This window comes from Bombina bombina, chromosome 5, assembly GCF_027579735.1.
Source record: "Bombina bombina isolate aBomBom1 chromosome 5, aBomBom1.pri, whole genome shotgun sequence".
NCBI lineage: Eukaryota > Metazoa > Chordata > Amphibia > Anura > Bombinatoridae > Bombina > Bombina bombina.
This window is the reverse complement of record NC_069503.1, coordinates 511,499,067-511,515,374: the sequence shown is the minus strand read 5'-3', so window position 1 is coordinate 511,515,374 and position 16,308 is coordinate 511,499,067. Positions and strand designations below refer to the sequence as shown.

At 38.1% G+C, this 16,308-nt stretch overlaps 1 protein-coding gene across 1 annotated transcript in view; it reads right to left on the bottom strand.

Moving 5' to 3' along the window:
• AMPH (amphiphysin) overlaps positions 1–16,308 on the bottom strand; it is a 519,511-nt gene that overhangs the window by 301,241 nt on the left and 201,962 nt on the right. The window contains exon 2 of the mRNA XM_053714425.1: positions 12,208–12,288. Coding sequence (XP_053570400.1) covers positions 12,208–12,288 — 81 coding nt within the window. The remainder of the gene's footprint in view (positions 1–12,207; positions 12,289–16,308) is intronic.

Genomic DNA, 16,308 nt, shown 5'->3' with positions numbered 1-16,308 from the left:
AAAGGCCTTCTTGCATACTGGTTATATTCAGAGGTGAGCTATTTATATTGCTGATGTAGCTGCTGCTTCTACTTACTGGTTGTCAAGTCTTTCAGAGCAGTTTTCTGATGATGCTGTTAGTGCAAATATTTGTAATGTTTGCTTCAGAGTGCAAATATTTGTGATGCTGTTTTTGTTATTATGAAAACTAATATCAAAAGCATGTCTTTAGCTATTCTTGCCAGCAGGACTTTGTGGCCTAAATCCTGGAATGCTGATATGGTGTCTAAATCTAGATTATTGTCTCTTTATTATTAAGGAAATAAATTATTTGGGTCTGATTTAGATTATATTATTTCTAACATTACTGGGGGTAAAGGAGCCTTTCTTCCTCAAGACATGAAGTCTAAAGGAAAATCCAAAGCTCCTAATCATTTTTGTTCCTTTCGTCAAAATAAAAAACAAAAAATAGACTCCTCTATTCAAAAGCAAAGTTCTTCTGGTTCAGTCTGGAGGCCTAATGCTAATTGGAACAAATCCAAACAGGGTAACACATTTGTCCCCTCTTCTAAAACTGCATGAAGGTGCGGCTCCTGATCCAGTAGTTCTGGTAGGGGTTAGGTTAAACCTCTTTCAGGAGGCTTGGTTTCAGGCTATTGCAGTGTTTTCTTACCTGTACAATATCTTGGTACAATTAGTCTTTTCCTTTAGCAGAATTACACATAAATTAAATATTCTTGTTTCTTCAAAGACATGGTTGGAGGATCAATTTGCCAAATAATTCTTTGATTCCTTAGACTCGCCAGAAACACGAGCCGTCAAGCTCCTTTCGGAGCTTGATAGATAGGCCCCTCAGTGTCCACAGGTCTTTCTCTAACAGAGCAGAGATGGATAAAATTGGTATTTGCTTGTCTGATCCTTCAGTCTTTTTCATTACCTTCAGTGGCTCTGTGTATGGAAGTACTAGGTCTCATGATTGTAGCTTCAGATGCAATTCCATGTGCTCGATTTCACATGAGGCCTCTTCAGGTTTGTATGCTTAGTCAATCTTTCAGGGATTATACTCAGCTATCTCAAAAGATATTCTTTGATTCCAGTACAAGTCAGTCTCTGATTCAGTGGCTGAATCATCAGTTTATTATTCAGGGGGCTTCTTTTCCTTGTCCTACTTGGTCTGTGATCACCACAGATGCAAGTCTTTCAGATTGAGGAGCTGCTTGGGGTCTCTAACAGCACAGGTGGGTTGGGATCCTCGGAAGGCAAGGTTGGCCACCAATATTCTAGAACTCTGTGCAATTTTCAGGGACCTTCAAGCCTGTCATCTGTTAAAAAGGGAGTCTTATCTACGTTTCCAGACAGACAATGTCCCAACAGTAGCTTACTCACAGTTCCCTGGCTATGATGGAGGTGTCTCTAATTCTCTCTTGTTCAGAAACCAATTCTTGCCTAATCTCTGCGATTTACATCCCAAGAGTGAACAATTGGGAGGTAGACTTTCTCAGGGGTCAGTATCTAAATCCAGGGGAGTGGTCTCTTCATCAGGGTGTGTTCAATCTGATCGTGGATCTTTGGGGTCTACCAGAGATAGATCTGATAGCCTCTCGTTTGAACAACAAACTTCCCAGGTACTTTGCGAGATCCAGGGATCCTCAGGCAGAGTTAGTGGATGCTCTAGTAGTCTATAGGTCATTTCAAACTGCTTATCTGTTTCCTTCTCTGTTTCTTCTTTCCAGAATGATTTCCAAGATAAGGCTAGAGAAGTCATTTGTAATCCTGACTGCCCCAGCGTAACCTCGCAGGATTTGGTATGCAGATGTGGTTCAAATGTCAAGTTGCCCTTCTTGGCCTCTTCCTCTGTGGTCAGACTTTCTGTCTCAGGGACCTTTTTCCACCCGTATCTGAAGACTCTAAACTTGATGGTATGAAAATTGAACGCTTAGTTCTGAAACATAGAGGTCTCTCAGATGCTGTGATTGAAACTCTGATTCAGGCTTGTAAATCTGTTTCTAGGAAGATTTATCACAAGGTTTGGAAAACTTTTATTTCCTGGTGTGTAAATAATGCTTTTTCCTGGCATTCTTTAGAATTCCAAGGAATCTTAAGTTTTTTGAAGGATGGTTAAGATAGGGGTTTATATGGCAGTTTCCTGAAAGTGAAGATATCTGCTCTTTCAGTTTTGTTCCACAGAAAGATTGCTTGTCTTCCTGATGTTCATTGTTTTGCTCAGGCTCTGGTCCAAATTAAACCTGTTATCAAGCCTATTTCTCCTCCTTGAAATCTTAATGGGATAGTATAGTCAAAATTAAACTTTATAATTCAGATAGAGTGTGCAGTATTAAGCAACTTCCTAATTTAATACTCCTATTAGCAATTTTTCTTCGTTCTCTTGGTATCTTTATTTGAAAAAGCATGTAATCTTAGGAGCCGGACCATTTTTGGTTCAGCACCTGGGCTGCGCTACATTTAGACACCAATTAGCAAGCGCTACCCAGGTTCTGAACCAAAAATGGGCCGGCTTATAAGCTTACATTTTTGCTTTTTCAAATAAAGATATCAAGAGAACAAAGAAAAATTGATAATAGGAATAAATTAGAAAGTTGCTTAAAATTTATCTGAATCATGAAAGTTTAATTTTGACTAGACTATCCCTTTAACCTAGTGTTAAGGGTTTTGCAAGCTCCTCCTTTTGAGTCTATGCATATATTGGACACTAAACTACTTTAGTGGAAAGTGTGTCATTGTCTGTAATGATATGGCAATCTGAAATAATATGGTAAAAGAGCACTGATCCTGCTCTGTTACCATACGAGAAGAGATTGCCTGCATCTCAGGAACAGCAGCCCTCGGCTGTTACTTTAACCTCTTAAGGACATATGACGGAATTTTTCCGTCATAAAAAAATTGAGCAAACTGAAAGCTGTGTCCTTAAAGGGTTAAAGCCGACGAAGCTGTAGCTTCTTGTAGTTACAACATATTTATACCTTAGGTGGTACTATGGGCTTCGTACCGCATGACGTATATATACGTCATATTGGGCCAAGGCGTTAAACTGAGAAGGGAAATAACGTAACTGAGCTACACGTGTCATCTGCACACTGCCTTGCAAATCCTGGGGCAAGCCTTCTGTGTGACAGCTTAAATTCCCTTTACAATGGAATGTGGTTACTGGAGAAATTTGAGGTAAATGAGATGTTTATGTGATATTTTCTAGTCAGATTTTTACAGCTATGGTGCAGCACTTTTAGGTTTTAAGTGATTTGTAATTAAACAGCTTTGCAATATATATTGTTGTCCCCTTTTCATGTATCATGTATTTTAGCCCTGCAAATTGAGCAATTTCTAATTCTCAGAATATGAAATTCACCTGCTGACTTTTTAAGGCTAAATTTGCTATATAAATATGTCCCTAAGTGGTTTTATCAGATAACTGCAACAAGATTAATTTTATACTAACTGCATGACAGTGGCTTGCCTTATTGCCTATGGGCTAAAGCCCAGATTGGCTCCTCCAAATATACAAATGATGTTAAAGGGACACTGAACCCAAATCTTTTCATTTATGATTCAGATAGAGCATGCAATTTTAAGCAACTTTCTAATTTACTCCTATTATGAATGTTTCCTCATTCTCTTGCTATCTTTATTTGAAAATCATGAATGTAAATCTTAGCAGCCAGACCATTTTTGGTTCAGCACCACAGATAGCGCTTGCTTATTGGAGGCTGACATTTAGCCACCAATAAGCAAGCATAACCCAGGGTCTCAACTAAAAATGGGCCGGCTCCTATGCATCCCATTCCTACTTTTTAAATAAAGATAGCAAGAGAACGATTAAAAATTGATTAGAAAGTTATTTAAAATTGCATGCTGTAAATGTGAATCTTTAAAGAAAAAATATGGGTTCAGTGTCCCTTTAATGACTTGGCTGATATGTTATGCTATAGCAACACAACTGGGATATCAAGATATATCAAGGTGTTTACTGTCTCTTTAAATCAGGGAGCCCTGCAGATGTAAAATACTTACAGACTATAACAAATTGTGAGAGGGCTTCAGATACACCCAGGGAACTCCCCTTTTCCTTGCACTTTAGCTCCTATCAGCTTAGGGCTTTCTTTTTTCATGAAATGGCAGTTGTGTTTATATACAATCCTTCTACAAATATATATACACAGAGAGTATATAAAACTCTTCTTGCAGAATAAAAGTGTTTATTTTCATTTTAGAAGAAAATAAAAACATTTAGAAAATACTTATATTTAGTTGGTTCTTTTTTTTCTTAAACAGTCTTTTTTTTTTTCTAAAACATATGTAGACTATATTATATTTGTTTTAATGTCTTAGGGAAAACAAGGAAATAAATGTTTAGGTGTTATTTCACTAGTAATGTTAATGATGATAACATCAACAATTATGTAATGTCATGCAAAGTTCTGAAAGGGGGAATGGGATCAGTTAGGAATTTCCTTTTAAACATTTGATAGAAAACTTCAACTCTTTAATGTAAGTTTTTTTGCCACCTAAAATATATACAGGTATATATAATACAGGGGTTGAAAAATATGCCCAAGTGCTAATAGTCCCATGTAAATTCTTACTAGCCTGCACATTCAACTATTCAATTTTTTCGTATTATGAGTTGAAAGTAAACTGTTTTCTCTTGCGTGCTTACCCAATGTGCGTTAAAAGCCGAACTTAGGATATCGCACGGATAACCTATTCCCCTATAGAAGTCAATGGAGCAAAAAAAGTGGAGGGGAAAAACACCTTAATCGCTTGCAAACACAATTCCATATTCTCAAGTGCGCTAACCCGACATGAAAATATATTTCACATTCCAATGTTCTTCACAATGAAGAATATGTTCTACTGATTCATAAATAATTATTTCTACATATATCTGATGTTTTTTCCACAAATATATATTTATACCTACATATACACTCATTGACCCCTTGCCATTCACATGGCAGCAACTCAATGCATTTAGGCATCTAGACGTTGTGAAGACAACTTGTTGAAGTACAAACCGAGCATCAGAATGGGGAAGAAATGGGATTTAAGTGACTTTGAATGCGTCAGCTCAGAAAAGGAAACTGAGGCTACAATTCGCACAGGCTAACCAAAATTGGACAATAAAAGATTAGAAAAACTTTGCCTGGTCTGATGAGTCTCGATTTCAGCTGCAACATTCAGATGGTAGGGGCAGAATCTGGCGTAAACAACATGAAAGCATGGATTTATTCTGCCTTGTATCTACAGTTTAGACTGGTGATGGTGGTGTAATGGTGTGGTGGATATTTTCTTGGCACATTTTGCACCCCTCAGTACCAATTGAGCATCATTTTAATGCCTACCTGAGTATTGTTGCTGACCATGTCCAACCCTTTATGACTACAGTGTTAATAAGAAATTGTAAGACAAGTGTAAAAACGGCTTAATAAATTTATTATATAAAACAAGTGCAATAACACATAAGCACTTACATTAAAACAAAGAACATTCGGCATCTATATAAGATCAAATGTCTTGGTTGAAATGTGCATCTGTTCATTGAGTCCCTCTAACAGCCCGACATGCAGAGTCTAATTGGAACGCCAGCCTCACAACCAGCGGCGTCTGACATCAAGACTGTTGCCTGAAGCGTCCCTCAGCAAGCGAGTAATCCTCAAATCAAACAGTTACCGTTCACAACAACTGCTTCCCTACGCGTTTCATCCAGATCCCGGACGGACTTTTTCAAGGGTATTTGATGAAGACAGATAAATCCCACTACTTCTGTTAGGAATTTATACTAAATAAGACTGCGCTCTTTGCTTGACAATAATAAATATAGCAGCCACATACACTAGCTTTATCAATCTTACTAAGGGAAAAAATAAATATTCTCTTAATATAAAAACATTTAAAATGTTGTTAGCCCAAACAGAAGACTCTATAAAAATACAATAAATATATAATTCGGCATACTAAATAAAAATGCACCTATAAATACACAAATGCCAATATATCAGCTATTTATTTCAATGTACATCTACATATAAGCTGCTAGGTCCAAGTAAACATTTAAACCTCTGGGATGTAAACATCCAATTTTATAAATCCAGTAGGTCTCTTGCTGTCTCAGAGCCAGCAGTCTATTTTGTACATTAGGAGGGATCCAATCTATGACTCTCACTTTAAGAGAAGAGGGGTTACAATTATGTATTTCACGAAAATGATTAGGAATGCTGTGCTTAATAGGTTTTTCCTTAGCCATCAATTTTACATCCTTTTTCCCAATTTTTTTTATCTAAAACTACTGCCTCTTTCTGGAAGTTAGACATATGTGTACAGTTTCTTCGCATTCAAAGGTATTGCACGTATGGAACATTCATGATCCAGCTGGGTTTGTGCCCAATAGTAGCGGATCATGAATGTTCCATACGGGCAATACCTTTGAATGCGAATAAACTGTACACATATGTCTAACTTCCAGAAAGAGGCAGCAGTTTTAGATAAAAAATTTTGTGAAAACGCTACCCTTAGATCCTCGTATTTGGTTACTTAACATTATCTCTAACAAACTTACAATATATAAGAAAAAATGCTCTTTATAGCTAGTAACAGTATGAAAAAAACTGATTGCCACAAACTGGAAATCTCAAAATGTACAGAATATGGCTACATGGCACTCCCAATGCCATTTCATATTGTCACTTGAGGAATATGCATACTTAAAAAATGGTAGAAGGGACACTTTTATACAGATGAAGGCCATCTGGGATGCATACATTACAAATATTTAACCAACATGCGCAAAGACTGTTCGACTGACAGGGGGGCGTGATCCAAATGACTTAGAACTTGGTGCTTTGAGGTTGAGTGTGACATGGTTGAGTTGTGACACGGTGGGGAGGAACTAAACCTAGAAAAACGTGATTCTGGGGCAATGCGGGGGGACGGAGGTGAATATATGTATACCTAATCTTTGCGCTAGAGGAAATTTATTGATATGTGCAGAAACTGTTTCTCTTATGTTGTACATGTTGTACTGTTTTGGTTCTCCTTACTTCACACACTGTATAAGTTTCTATGTCTCAGAATGTATACACCCTATCCTACTGTCATGTGATATGGAAACTAATAAAAACTATTTAAAAAAAAAAAAAAAAATTTGTCAAAAAGGATATAAAATTGATCTATTAAAGAAAGCGAAAACTAGAGCTTTAAATATAGACAGAAACAGTCTTCTGAATAAGTGTAACAATGTAGATAGAAGGCAAGGACCTAAGTTTAATCATGATAATAATACCCCTAGTTTTATCACTACTTATAATGAAGGGGCAACAATGATTAAAAAGATTCTCAAAAAAATTGGAATATCTTAAAAACAGACCCCATTATAGGAGCCCTATTGACTGAAAATCCACCAGTAATTTTTAGGAAAGTGAAAAATCTTAAAAATCTACTTGCACCAAGTAAACTTAGGGACACTACACCAGTAATAAATAAATCCAATTGCCTTACAGATTTAAAAGGAACATATGCTTGTAGAAAGACAGTGTGTAATATGTGTAGCCATGTAGACACATCTCCTAAATTTAAGAACTGTAATGGTACTATAGACTTTGATATTAGATATAGAACTACTTGTGATTCCACCTTTGTGGTATATCTGCTCATCTGTGGGTGTGCCCTATTATATGTGGTACGTACTAAGAGAAAGATAAAAACAAGAGTCAATGAGCACATATATAATACAAAAATGGCTAAGGAAAAACCTGTTAAGCACAGCATTCCTAATAATTTTCGTGAACTACATAATTGTAACCCCTCTTCTCTTAAAGTGAGAGTCATAGACTGGATCCCTCCTAATGTACATAATAGACTGCTGGCTCTGAGACAGCAAGAGACCTACTGGATTTATAAAATTGGATGTTTACATCACAGAGGTTTAAATGTTGACTTGGACCTACAGGGCTGCCATCAGGGGGTGACTCCTGTCAGGGGCCCAATGGGCCAGGGGGGCCCCATGAGGCAAGAACTAAAAAAAAAAATATATATATATATATATATTTTTTTTTTTTTACATTTTGCCAGCCACCAGTGGGTACTACAGCAGAGTGCTAATTGAGCATGGGAAATGTTATTACAAGGAGTAAAGTATTAGCATTTGAGAGGATTTCTGAGTGTGCACTAAACCACTATGCACAGTGTGAGACAGACTTGGCACTTTGTTTGTACAGTGTGTGCCTGAGTCAGACGGCAGATCACTTTCATTTGCAGAGGAGGTAGGACTTACTTAGCAATTTTTTTTATTTCTTTGTGCAATTTCAGATTGTAACTTCAGTGTGGTAGTAGTTGTATGGTGGGGCCAGGGGTTCATAAAAACACATTTTTTTAGCAGCAGTGTATTTATGATTATTTGACAATGCTGTAGAAATTCTATGTTTAAAACCATGCAGAAATGTTTCCTCAATAAACAAATGGTAGGTGCCCTTTTGGCAGATATGCATTTTTTTTTATTTATTTATATATCTAAAAATCTAAGATTTTTACATCTGCATAAAATTTTATACTCTCAGACTAAGATTGCTCAGTGTTTGAAATGAGACAGGTTAACTTAAAACTGTTCCGTTTACACTACAGCTGACTTAATTTTGAAATACATACCAACAAGCCTAAATCCTGCATTTAACCAGATCTAATGGTATGAGTACCACAGCTTATGGTTTCACCGAGACCATATAGAGTACAGCATTTTCAAAATCCATAAGTACAGCTAACAGATGGGAACATTTGTACGCTATATTTGAAGTGGTGCTCTTGGTTGGGAAAAATGGGGGAAACACAAACAAATATATGGCAACCTTTTAAAGGTACTTTTCTTCATCTAGCCATCTACCCAGATCATTAATGTACAATTTTGAATTCACAGAATTATTTTTGTTTACACATTTACAAATATGATTCTTTAAAAAGTGATCTCTTAATTTCTGCAATTGTCTGTTCCTTTTTAGGACATTTTGACCTTACTACTGATTATTCACATCTTTCTACAGACTTTTAGACTAATGAGACCTTTCCGGAAATCACCAAATCCACCATTTAACCTTTAAATTATTGTTTAGGCAGTTCAGGGCCCTTCCTTTCAGCCACTGCATGCTGTTGTCATTTAGTTGGCATCTTCCTTTACAAAAAGATAATCAGAACTCCATATTTTGTTTTCGAATTCTCCTTTGTAGTCTACCTCATTACTTGTCAGGTTAATGTAATCAAGTGCTGAGTGTCTGTGTCTGAGTGCGTTTGTGTGTTCCTTTACGTGTCTGCTAGAGTGTCTATATGTGAATCCTTATGTGTGAGTGTGTGTGTGTTTCAGTGTATGAGTGTGTCTGTGTGTGTGTATGTTACTACCTTTACAACATTTTCAAGTTTAAATAGACACTTAAGAATAAAGTGCATATACGTTTTAGTCACTTTTTCAAAAATTGCACATGTGAAAGGGTGGGGGGGCGGGGGCTGATCAATGGTTAAGTCAGGGGCCCCACAATTTCTAGTGACGGCCCTGTGGACCTAGCAGCTTATATGTAGATGTAAATTGAAATAAATAGCTGATATATTGGCTTTTGTGTATATATAGGTGCATTTTTATTTAGTATGCTGAATTATTTATTTATTGTATTTTTGTTTGGGCTAACAACATTTTAAATGTTTTTATATTAAGAGAATATATATTTTTTCCCTTAGTAAGATTGATAAAGCTCGTGTATGTGGCTGCTATATTTATTATTGTCCAGCAGAGAGCGCTGTCTTATTTAGTATAAATTCCTAACAGAAGTAGTGGGATTTATCTGTCTTCATCAAATACCCTTGAAAAAGTCTGGCTGGGATCCGGATGAAACGCGTAGGGATACAGTTGTTGTGACCTGTAACTGTTTGATTTGAGGATTACCCGCTTGCTGAGGGACACTTCAGGAAACAGTCTTGACGTCAGACGCCACAGGTTGTGAGGCTGGCGTTCCAATTAGACTCTGGATGTTGGGCTGTTAGCGGGACTCAATGAACAGATGCACATTTCAACCAAGACATTTGATCTTATATGGATGCTGAATGTTCTTTGTTTTAACATAAGTGCTTATGCGTTATTGCACTTGTTTTATATAATAAATTTATTAAGCCGTTTTTGCGCTTGTCTTACAATTTCTTCTTACCTCCTTGTGTCTTTGGTTTTTGGAAATACCATTGAAAGAAAGCAGCATCGGCTTATACTCAGACATCTCTATCTGGATATCGATAAACTGACGCTTTTCATCTTTATTTGTACCCTTTGTCTGAACTTTTTGTGGCACCACACTGGACTGGGTTTTATTCAATAGAAGGTACTTATCTATTGAAACCATTTACAATTAAGAAAAAGTATAATGTATTTTGTTTATCTGTTAATCCTGGTTTTATACTGAGTTACTTATATTGAGTTATTCATACTTATTGCCTAATTTTAACTCACTGTACAAACGTTTTAACTCATTGTACAAACTGTTCTATTTGTTTATTTTTTATCTATATGTTGTTGGGGAGATCCGTTAGTGAATTAGCGCTGATTTACGTTTGTCTTTTATGACTACAGTGTACCCATCTTCTGATGGCTACATCTAGCAGGATAAAGCACCAGGTCACAAAGCTCAAATCATCTCAAACTGGTTTCTTGAACATGACATTGAGTTCACTGTACTCCAATGGCCTCCACAGTCACCAGATCTCAATTCAATAGAGCACCTTTGGGATGTGGTGGAATAAGAGATTTGCATTATGGATGTGCAGTCAACAAATCTGCAGCAACTGTGTGATGCTATCATGTCAATATCAACCAAAATCTCTGAGGAATGTTTCCAACACCTTGTTGAATCTATGCAACGAAGAATTAAGGCAGTTCTGACGGCAAGAGGGGGTCTAACCTGGTACTAGCAAGGTGTACCTAATAAAGTGGCCAGTGAGTGTATATATACATGATTATATTTAGGTTTAGATATATACAGATATATATATATAGAAATATATATTTATAAATACTTATTGGAATGTGAAATATTAAATACATTAAAATGCATAGTTAAAACCTTTATTAAATATGAATATTGTATAAATAGGCTTTTTTCATGTTTATATATATATATAATGATAACCAGTAATGGTCAAAATTGCAAATATATTATTTGTAAAGATACTTGGCATCATACATAACCTTAACTATATTATTAAAGCATAGTAGATGTACAGAGAGAACAACATATAGTATTCTTGCTTAAGGCTAAATGAACATAAAACATCCATCTCAAAACACCAAAGACAATATCAATATTTAAAATAACAGTAAAGATGAATCCCAAAATAGAACAGATTGCTTTAACATACATTTGATCTTGGATCGCTGTCACAAACCAGAGAATGAAACTGCACCATAGCTGAGCTAAGACTATAAGTAACTTTTGATTCCACAGTATAATTTTACATTTCTCCAAAACCTTTCTTTACATCAATGTGCCATTGTTGCACAAGCATGCATACACCACATTCCTGCTTGTTTAGTAGTCCAACCACTGCAGAAAAGCAGCTGTAACTGCTGTCTCTTCTCAGCCAGAAAAAAACAGAAGTCCAGAGGCAGTCAGCTCACCTGTTTCACATGCTGCCTCCATTAAATGTTCACTGCAGGGCAGCTGGAGTAACTATGAGGCAATGCAGCTCCTACACACTGTATAGTCACACTGCTCCACCCACCTCCAACCTCATCTGTCTATAGAGGCCTGTGCACTGTACAAGACATCAGCCTACGTGTGGGTAAAATATTTTGAGGTAAAAGTTTTACTTGCATTTTTTTAAAAAAAAATCACGTTTGCAGGCTACTGCCATCTCTAAATTGCCTACTCACATTTCCTACTCGTCCTGGATGAGGGGACAAGTATGTTTTTCAACCCATAGATAGATAGATAGATAGATAGATAGATAGATAGATAGATAGATAGATATACATTCATGTAGATCCTTTGGGCCAGGGATCTAAGAAAGGGCTTGGAAAATATTACTGTAATTTTCTTTTCTCTTAAAAAAAAATAATCACAAAATTTATCTGCATCAAAAATCCTAAAGGGTTTAGTGGGGAATTATGGAAAAATTGGCATATTTTAAACTGAAAACAAGTCATTTGAAAATTAAGAATACATTACATAAAGCAGTAAATGAAGACCTTACCTCTTGTCTTTTGAAATTCTGCACATATTCTTCAAATTGTTCATCTTTTGTTTCATCTGCTTTCCCTAACTTCTGAAGAACCTGAAAAATATAAGAAAATAAAAAATTAGAAACCAGAACCACAATGCCAAGAACAAATTATGAAAACATATTTTCTGTAAAAAACAAACAAAAAAAACATAACAAATTATAATATCCAACATAATATACTTAAGAACTTGTCCATGAGTTAGTGATGTCATATATAAATATATATATTTATACTGTGTGTATATATATATATATATATATATATATATATATATATATATATATATTGATCAAAGAGAGCACTAACAGTAAACCTAATCCAGCAACCCCCTATTAAGCCAATTAAATACAAAAGTACAGACACCATCCCTTTAAGAACAAATCAGCGTATACATCACACTCATATTGAGATAAATCAAATCAATATTTATTAGGGCAATAAAAAACACATTCAACTGAGCCTATATCAGGGATCCCTGAATAAATGTTACCGGTATAAATGTTGACTTGGTATATGTGAATATGAAGGTCTTCTTACCCCTTATGCCAGGACCGGCTTTTTCCAAAACACACTGACTCTGTGTGTCCACCTCCAATTTGTGATGTCACTGGCTGGGTGTTGCTGCTGCTTATATATATATATATATATATATATATATATATAGATATATATATATATATACATACAGTATCTCACAAAAGTGAGAACACCCCTCACATTTTTGTAAATATTTTATTATATCTTTTCATGTGACAACACTGAAGAAATTACACTTTGCTACAATGTAAAGTAGTGAGTGTACAGCCTGTGTAAACACTGTAAATTTGCTGTCCCTTCAAAATAACTCAACACACAGCCATTAATGTCTAAACCGTTGGCAACAAAAGTGAGTACACCCCTAAGTGGAAATGTCCAAATTGGGCCCAGTTAGCCATTTTCCCTCCCCGGTGTCATGTGACTCGTTAGTGTTACAAGGTCTCAAGTGTGAATGGGGAGCAGGTGTGTTAAATTTGGTGTTCTCGCTCTCACACTCTCTTTTTATTTTATTATTATCGGTTATTTGTAGAGTGCCAACAGATTCACCAGCGCTATAAACAAAGGCGGAGTACAACAAAACAATTATAGGGATCAAATGGGTAGAGGGCCCTGCCAAGAGTTGCACTGTTGTAGTCAGCTTTTAAGAAGGTGATCTACAAACAGCTGGACTTTTAGTCTTACATGCTAAGGGGGTTCAGGGGATAGCAATGGAGGAGAGGAACTGGTATAAAGAAAGGTTAGCGTAGGTTGTATGCATCCCTGAACAGTAGAGTCTTTAGGGAGCACTTGAAGCTTTTAAAACTAGAAGAGAGTCTTGTGGAGCGAGGCAGAGAGTTCCACAAGATGGGAGCCAGTCTGGAGAAGTCCTGTAGACGGGAGTGTGATGAGGTGACAAGAGAGGAGGAGAGTAGGAGGTCGTGAGCAGATCGAAGGGGACGGTAGGGAGAGTATCTGGAGACAAGGTCTGAGATATAGGGGGGCAGTGCAGTTGAGGGCTTTGTATGTCAGAATGAGAATTTTGTGTTTGATCCTAGAGGCAAGAGGAAGCCAGTGAAGTGATTGGCAGAGAGGTGCAGCAGATGAAGAGCGACGTGTAAGGAAGATGAGTCTGGCAGAGGCATTCATTATGGATTGTAAAGGAGCTAGGTGGCAGGTGGGGAGACCAGAGAGGACAGAGTTGCAGTAATCGAGGCGGGAAAGAATGAGAGAGTGGATTAAAATCTTAGTTGTGTCTTGTGTAAGGAAGTGTCTAATTTTAGAGATGTTTTTAAGGTGGAAGTGGCAGGCTTTAGCCAATGACTGAATATGAGGAGTGAAAGAAAGATCTGAGTCAAATGTGACCACGAGACATCGGGCATGCGGGGTAGGGGTAATGATGGAGTTGTCGACAGTTATAGAGAGATTGGGGGTGGAGAGTTTAGAAGGGGGAAAATAAGGAGCTCAGTTTTGGAGAGATTTAGCTTGAGGTAGTGAGAGGACATCCAGTTAGAGATGTGAGAGAGACAGTTAGTGACACAGGTTAGCAAGGAAGGAGATAGGTCTGGTGCAGAGAAGTAGATTTGGATGTCGTCGGCATACAAATGATATTGTAAACCGTGGGACTTTATTAGGGAACCTAGTGATGACGTGTAGATTGAGAAGAGAAGGGGACTGAGGACAGAGCCTTGTGGTACTCCGACAGAAAGTGGTGACGGGGCAGAGGAGGCCACAGAGAAGGCTAGACTAAAGGTACGGTTTGACAGGTAGGAAGAGAGCCACGAGAGGGCTGTGTCACAGATGCCGAAGGATTAGAGAGGGTTTGGAGCAAAAGAGGGTGGTCAACAGTGTCAAAGGCTGGGGACAGACCAAGGAGGATAAGCAGAGAGAAGTTGCCTTTTGATTTTGTTGTAAGTAGGTTGTTGGGAACCTTAACAATTGCTGTCTCTGTGGAGTGATGGGGACGAAATCCAGATTGCAATGGGTCAAGAAGGGAGTTTATTGTAAGGAAATGGGATAGGTGTGCATAAGCTAGTTTTTCGAGAAGCTTTGATGCAAGAGGGAGGAGGGAAATAGGGTGTTAGTTGGATGGGGAGGTAGGATCAAGGGCAGGTTTTTTGAGGATAGGTGTGACCAGAGGGAGGGGAGTAGCTGTGAGGGGATAGGGTCAAGGGGACAGGTAGTGAGGTGAGAGCGCAGTATAAGTGCCGAAACTTCTTCCTCAGTAACAGAGGAGAATGAGCTAAGTTTAAGGTTATGTGGGTTGTGGTTGATTGAGAGCATTTGAGGGGATGAGAGAATGGAATTATGTTGAGAGCTGATTTCATTTCTGATGGAGTCGATTTTGTTATTGAAGTGGTTGGCAAAGTCTTGAGCTGACAGAGAAGTTGTATTAGGAGGTGGGGGAGGGCGGAGAAGAGTATTGAAAGTGGAGAACAAACGTTTTGGGTTTGAAGAAAGATTAGAGATAAGAGTAGAGAAGTAGTGTTGCTTATGGAAATTAAGGGCAGAGTAGTAGGAGTTTAAGATAAATTTGTAATGTTGAAAATCAGCTGAACTCATACTGGTCACTGGAAGTTCAACATGGCACCTAATGCAAAGAACTCTCTGAAGATCTAAAAAAAGAATTGTTGCTCTATTTAAAGATGGCCTAGGCTATAAGAAGATTGCCAAGACCCTGAAACTGAGCTGCAGCACGGTGGGCAAGACTATACAGCGGTTTCACAGGACAGGTTCCACTCTGAACAGGCCTCGCCATGGTCAACCAAACAAGTTGAGTGGACGTGCTCAGCGTCATATCCAGAGGTTGTCTTTGGTAAATAGACGTATGAGTGGTGCCAGCATTACTGCAGAGGTTGAAGGGGTGGGGGTTAGCCTGTCAGTGCTCAGACCATATGCCGCACACTGCATCAAATTGGTCTGCATGGCTGTCGTCCCAGAAGGAAACCTCTTGATGCACAAGAAAGCCACAAACAGTTTGCTGAAGACAAGTAGACTAAGGACATCGATTACTGGAACCATGTTTTATGGTCTGATGAGACCAAGATAAACTTATTTGGTTCAGATGGTGTCAAGCGTGTGGGGCAGCAACTAGGTGAGGAGTACAAAGACAAGTGTGTCTTGCCTACAGTCAAGCATGGTGGTGGGAGTGTCATTGTCTGGTCCTGCATGAGTGCTGCCGGCACTGGGGAGCTCCAGTTCATTAAAGGGAACCATGAATGCTAACATGTACTGTGACATACTGAAGCAAAGCATGATCCCCTCCCTTCAGAGACTGGGCCGCAGATAAGGACCCCAAACACACCTCCAAGATGACCACTAAAGCTGAGGGTAAAGGTGATGGACTGGCCAAGCATGTCAACAGACCTAAACCCTATTGAGCTTCCTCAAACGGAAGGTGGGGGAGCGCAAGGTCAGTCTTCTTCCAAGCGGCGACCTCTTCTTTCTTCTTCCTGGAACATCCTTCTCGGAGCGGAGCTGAAGACTGAAGACCGCAGAGCTGAAGACTGAAGACAGAGTAGCTGAAGACTGGCGACCGAGGAGCCATGGAGCATGGA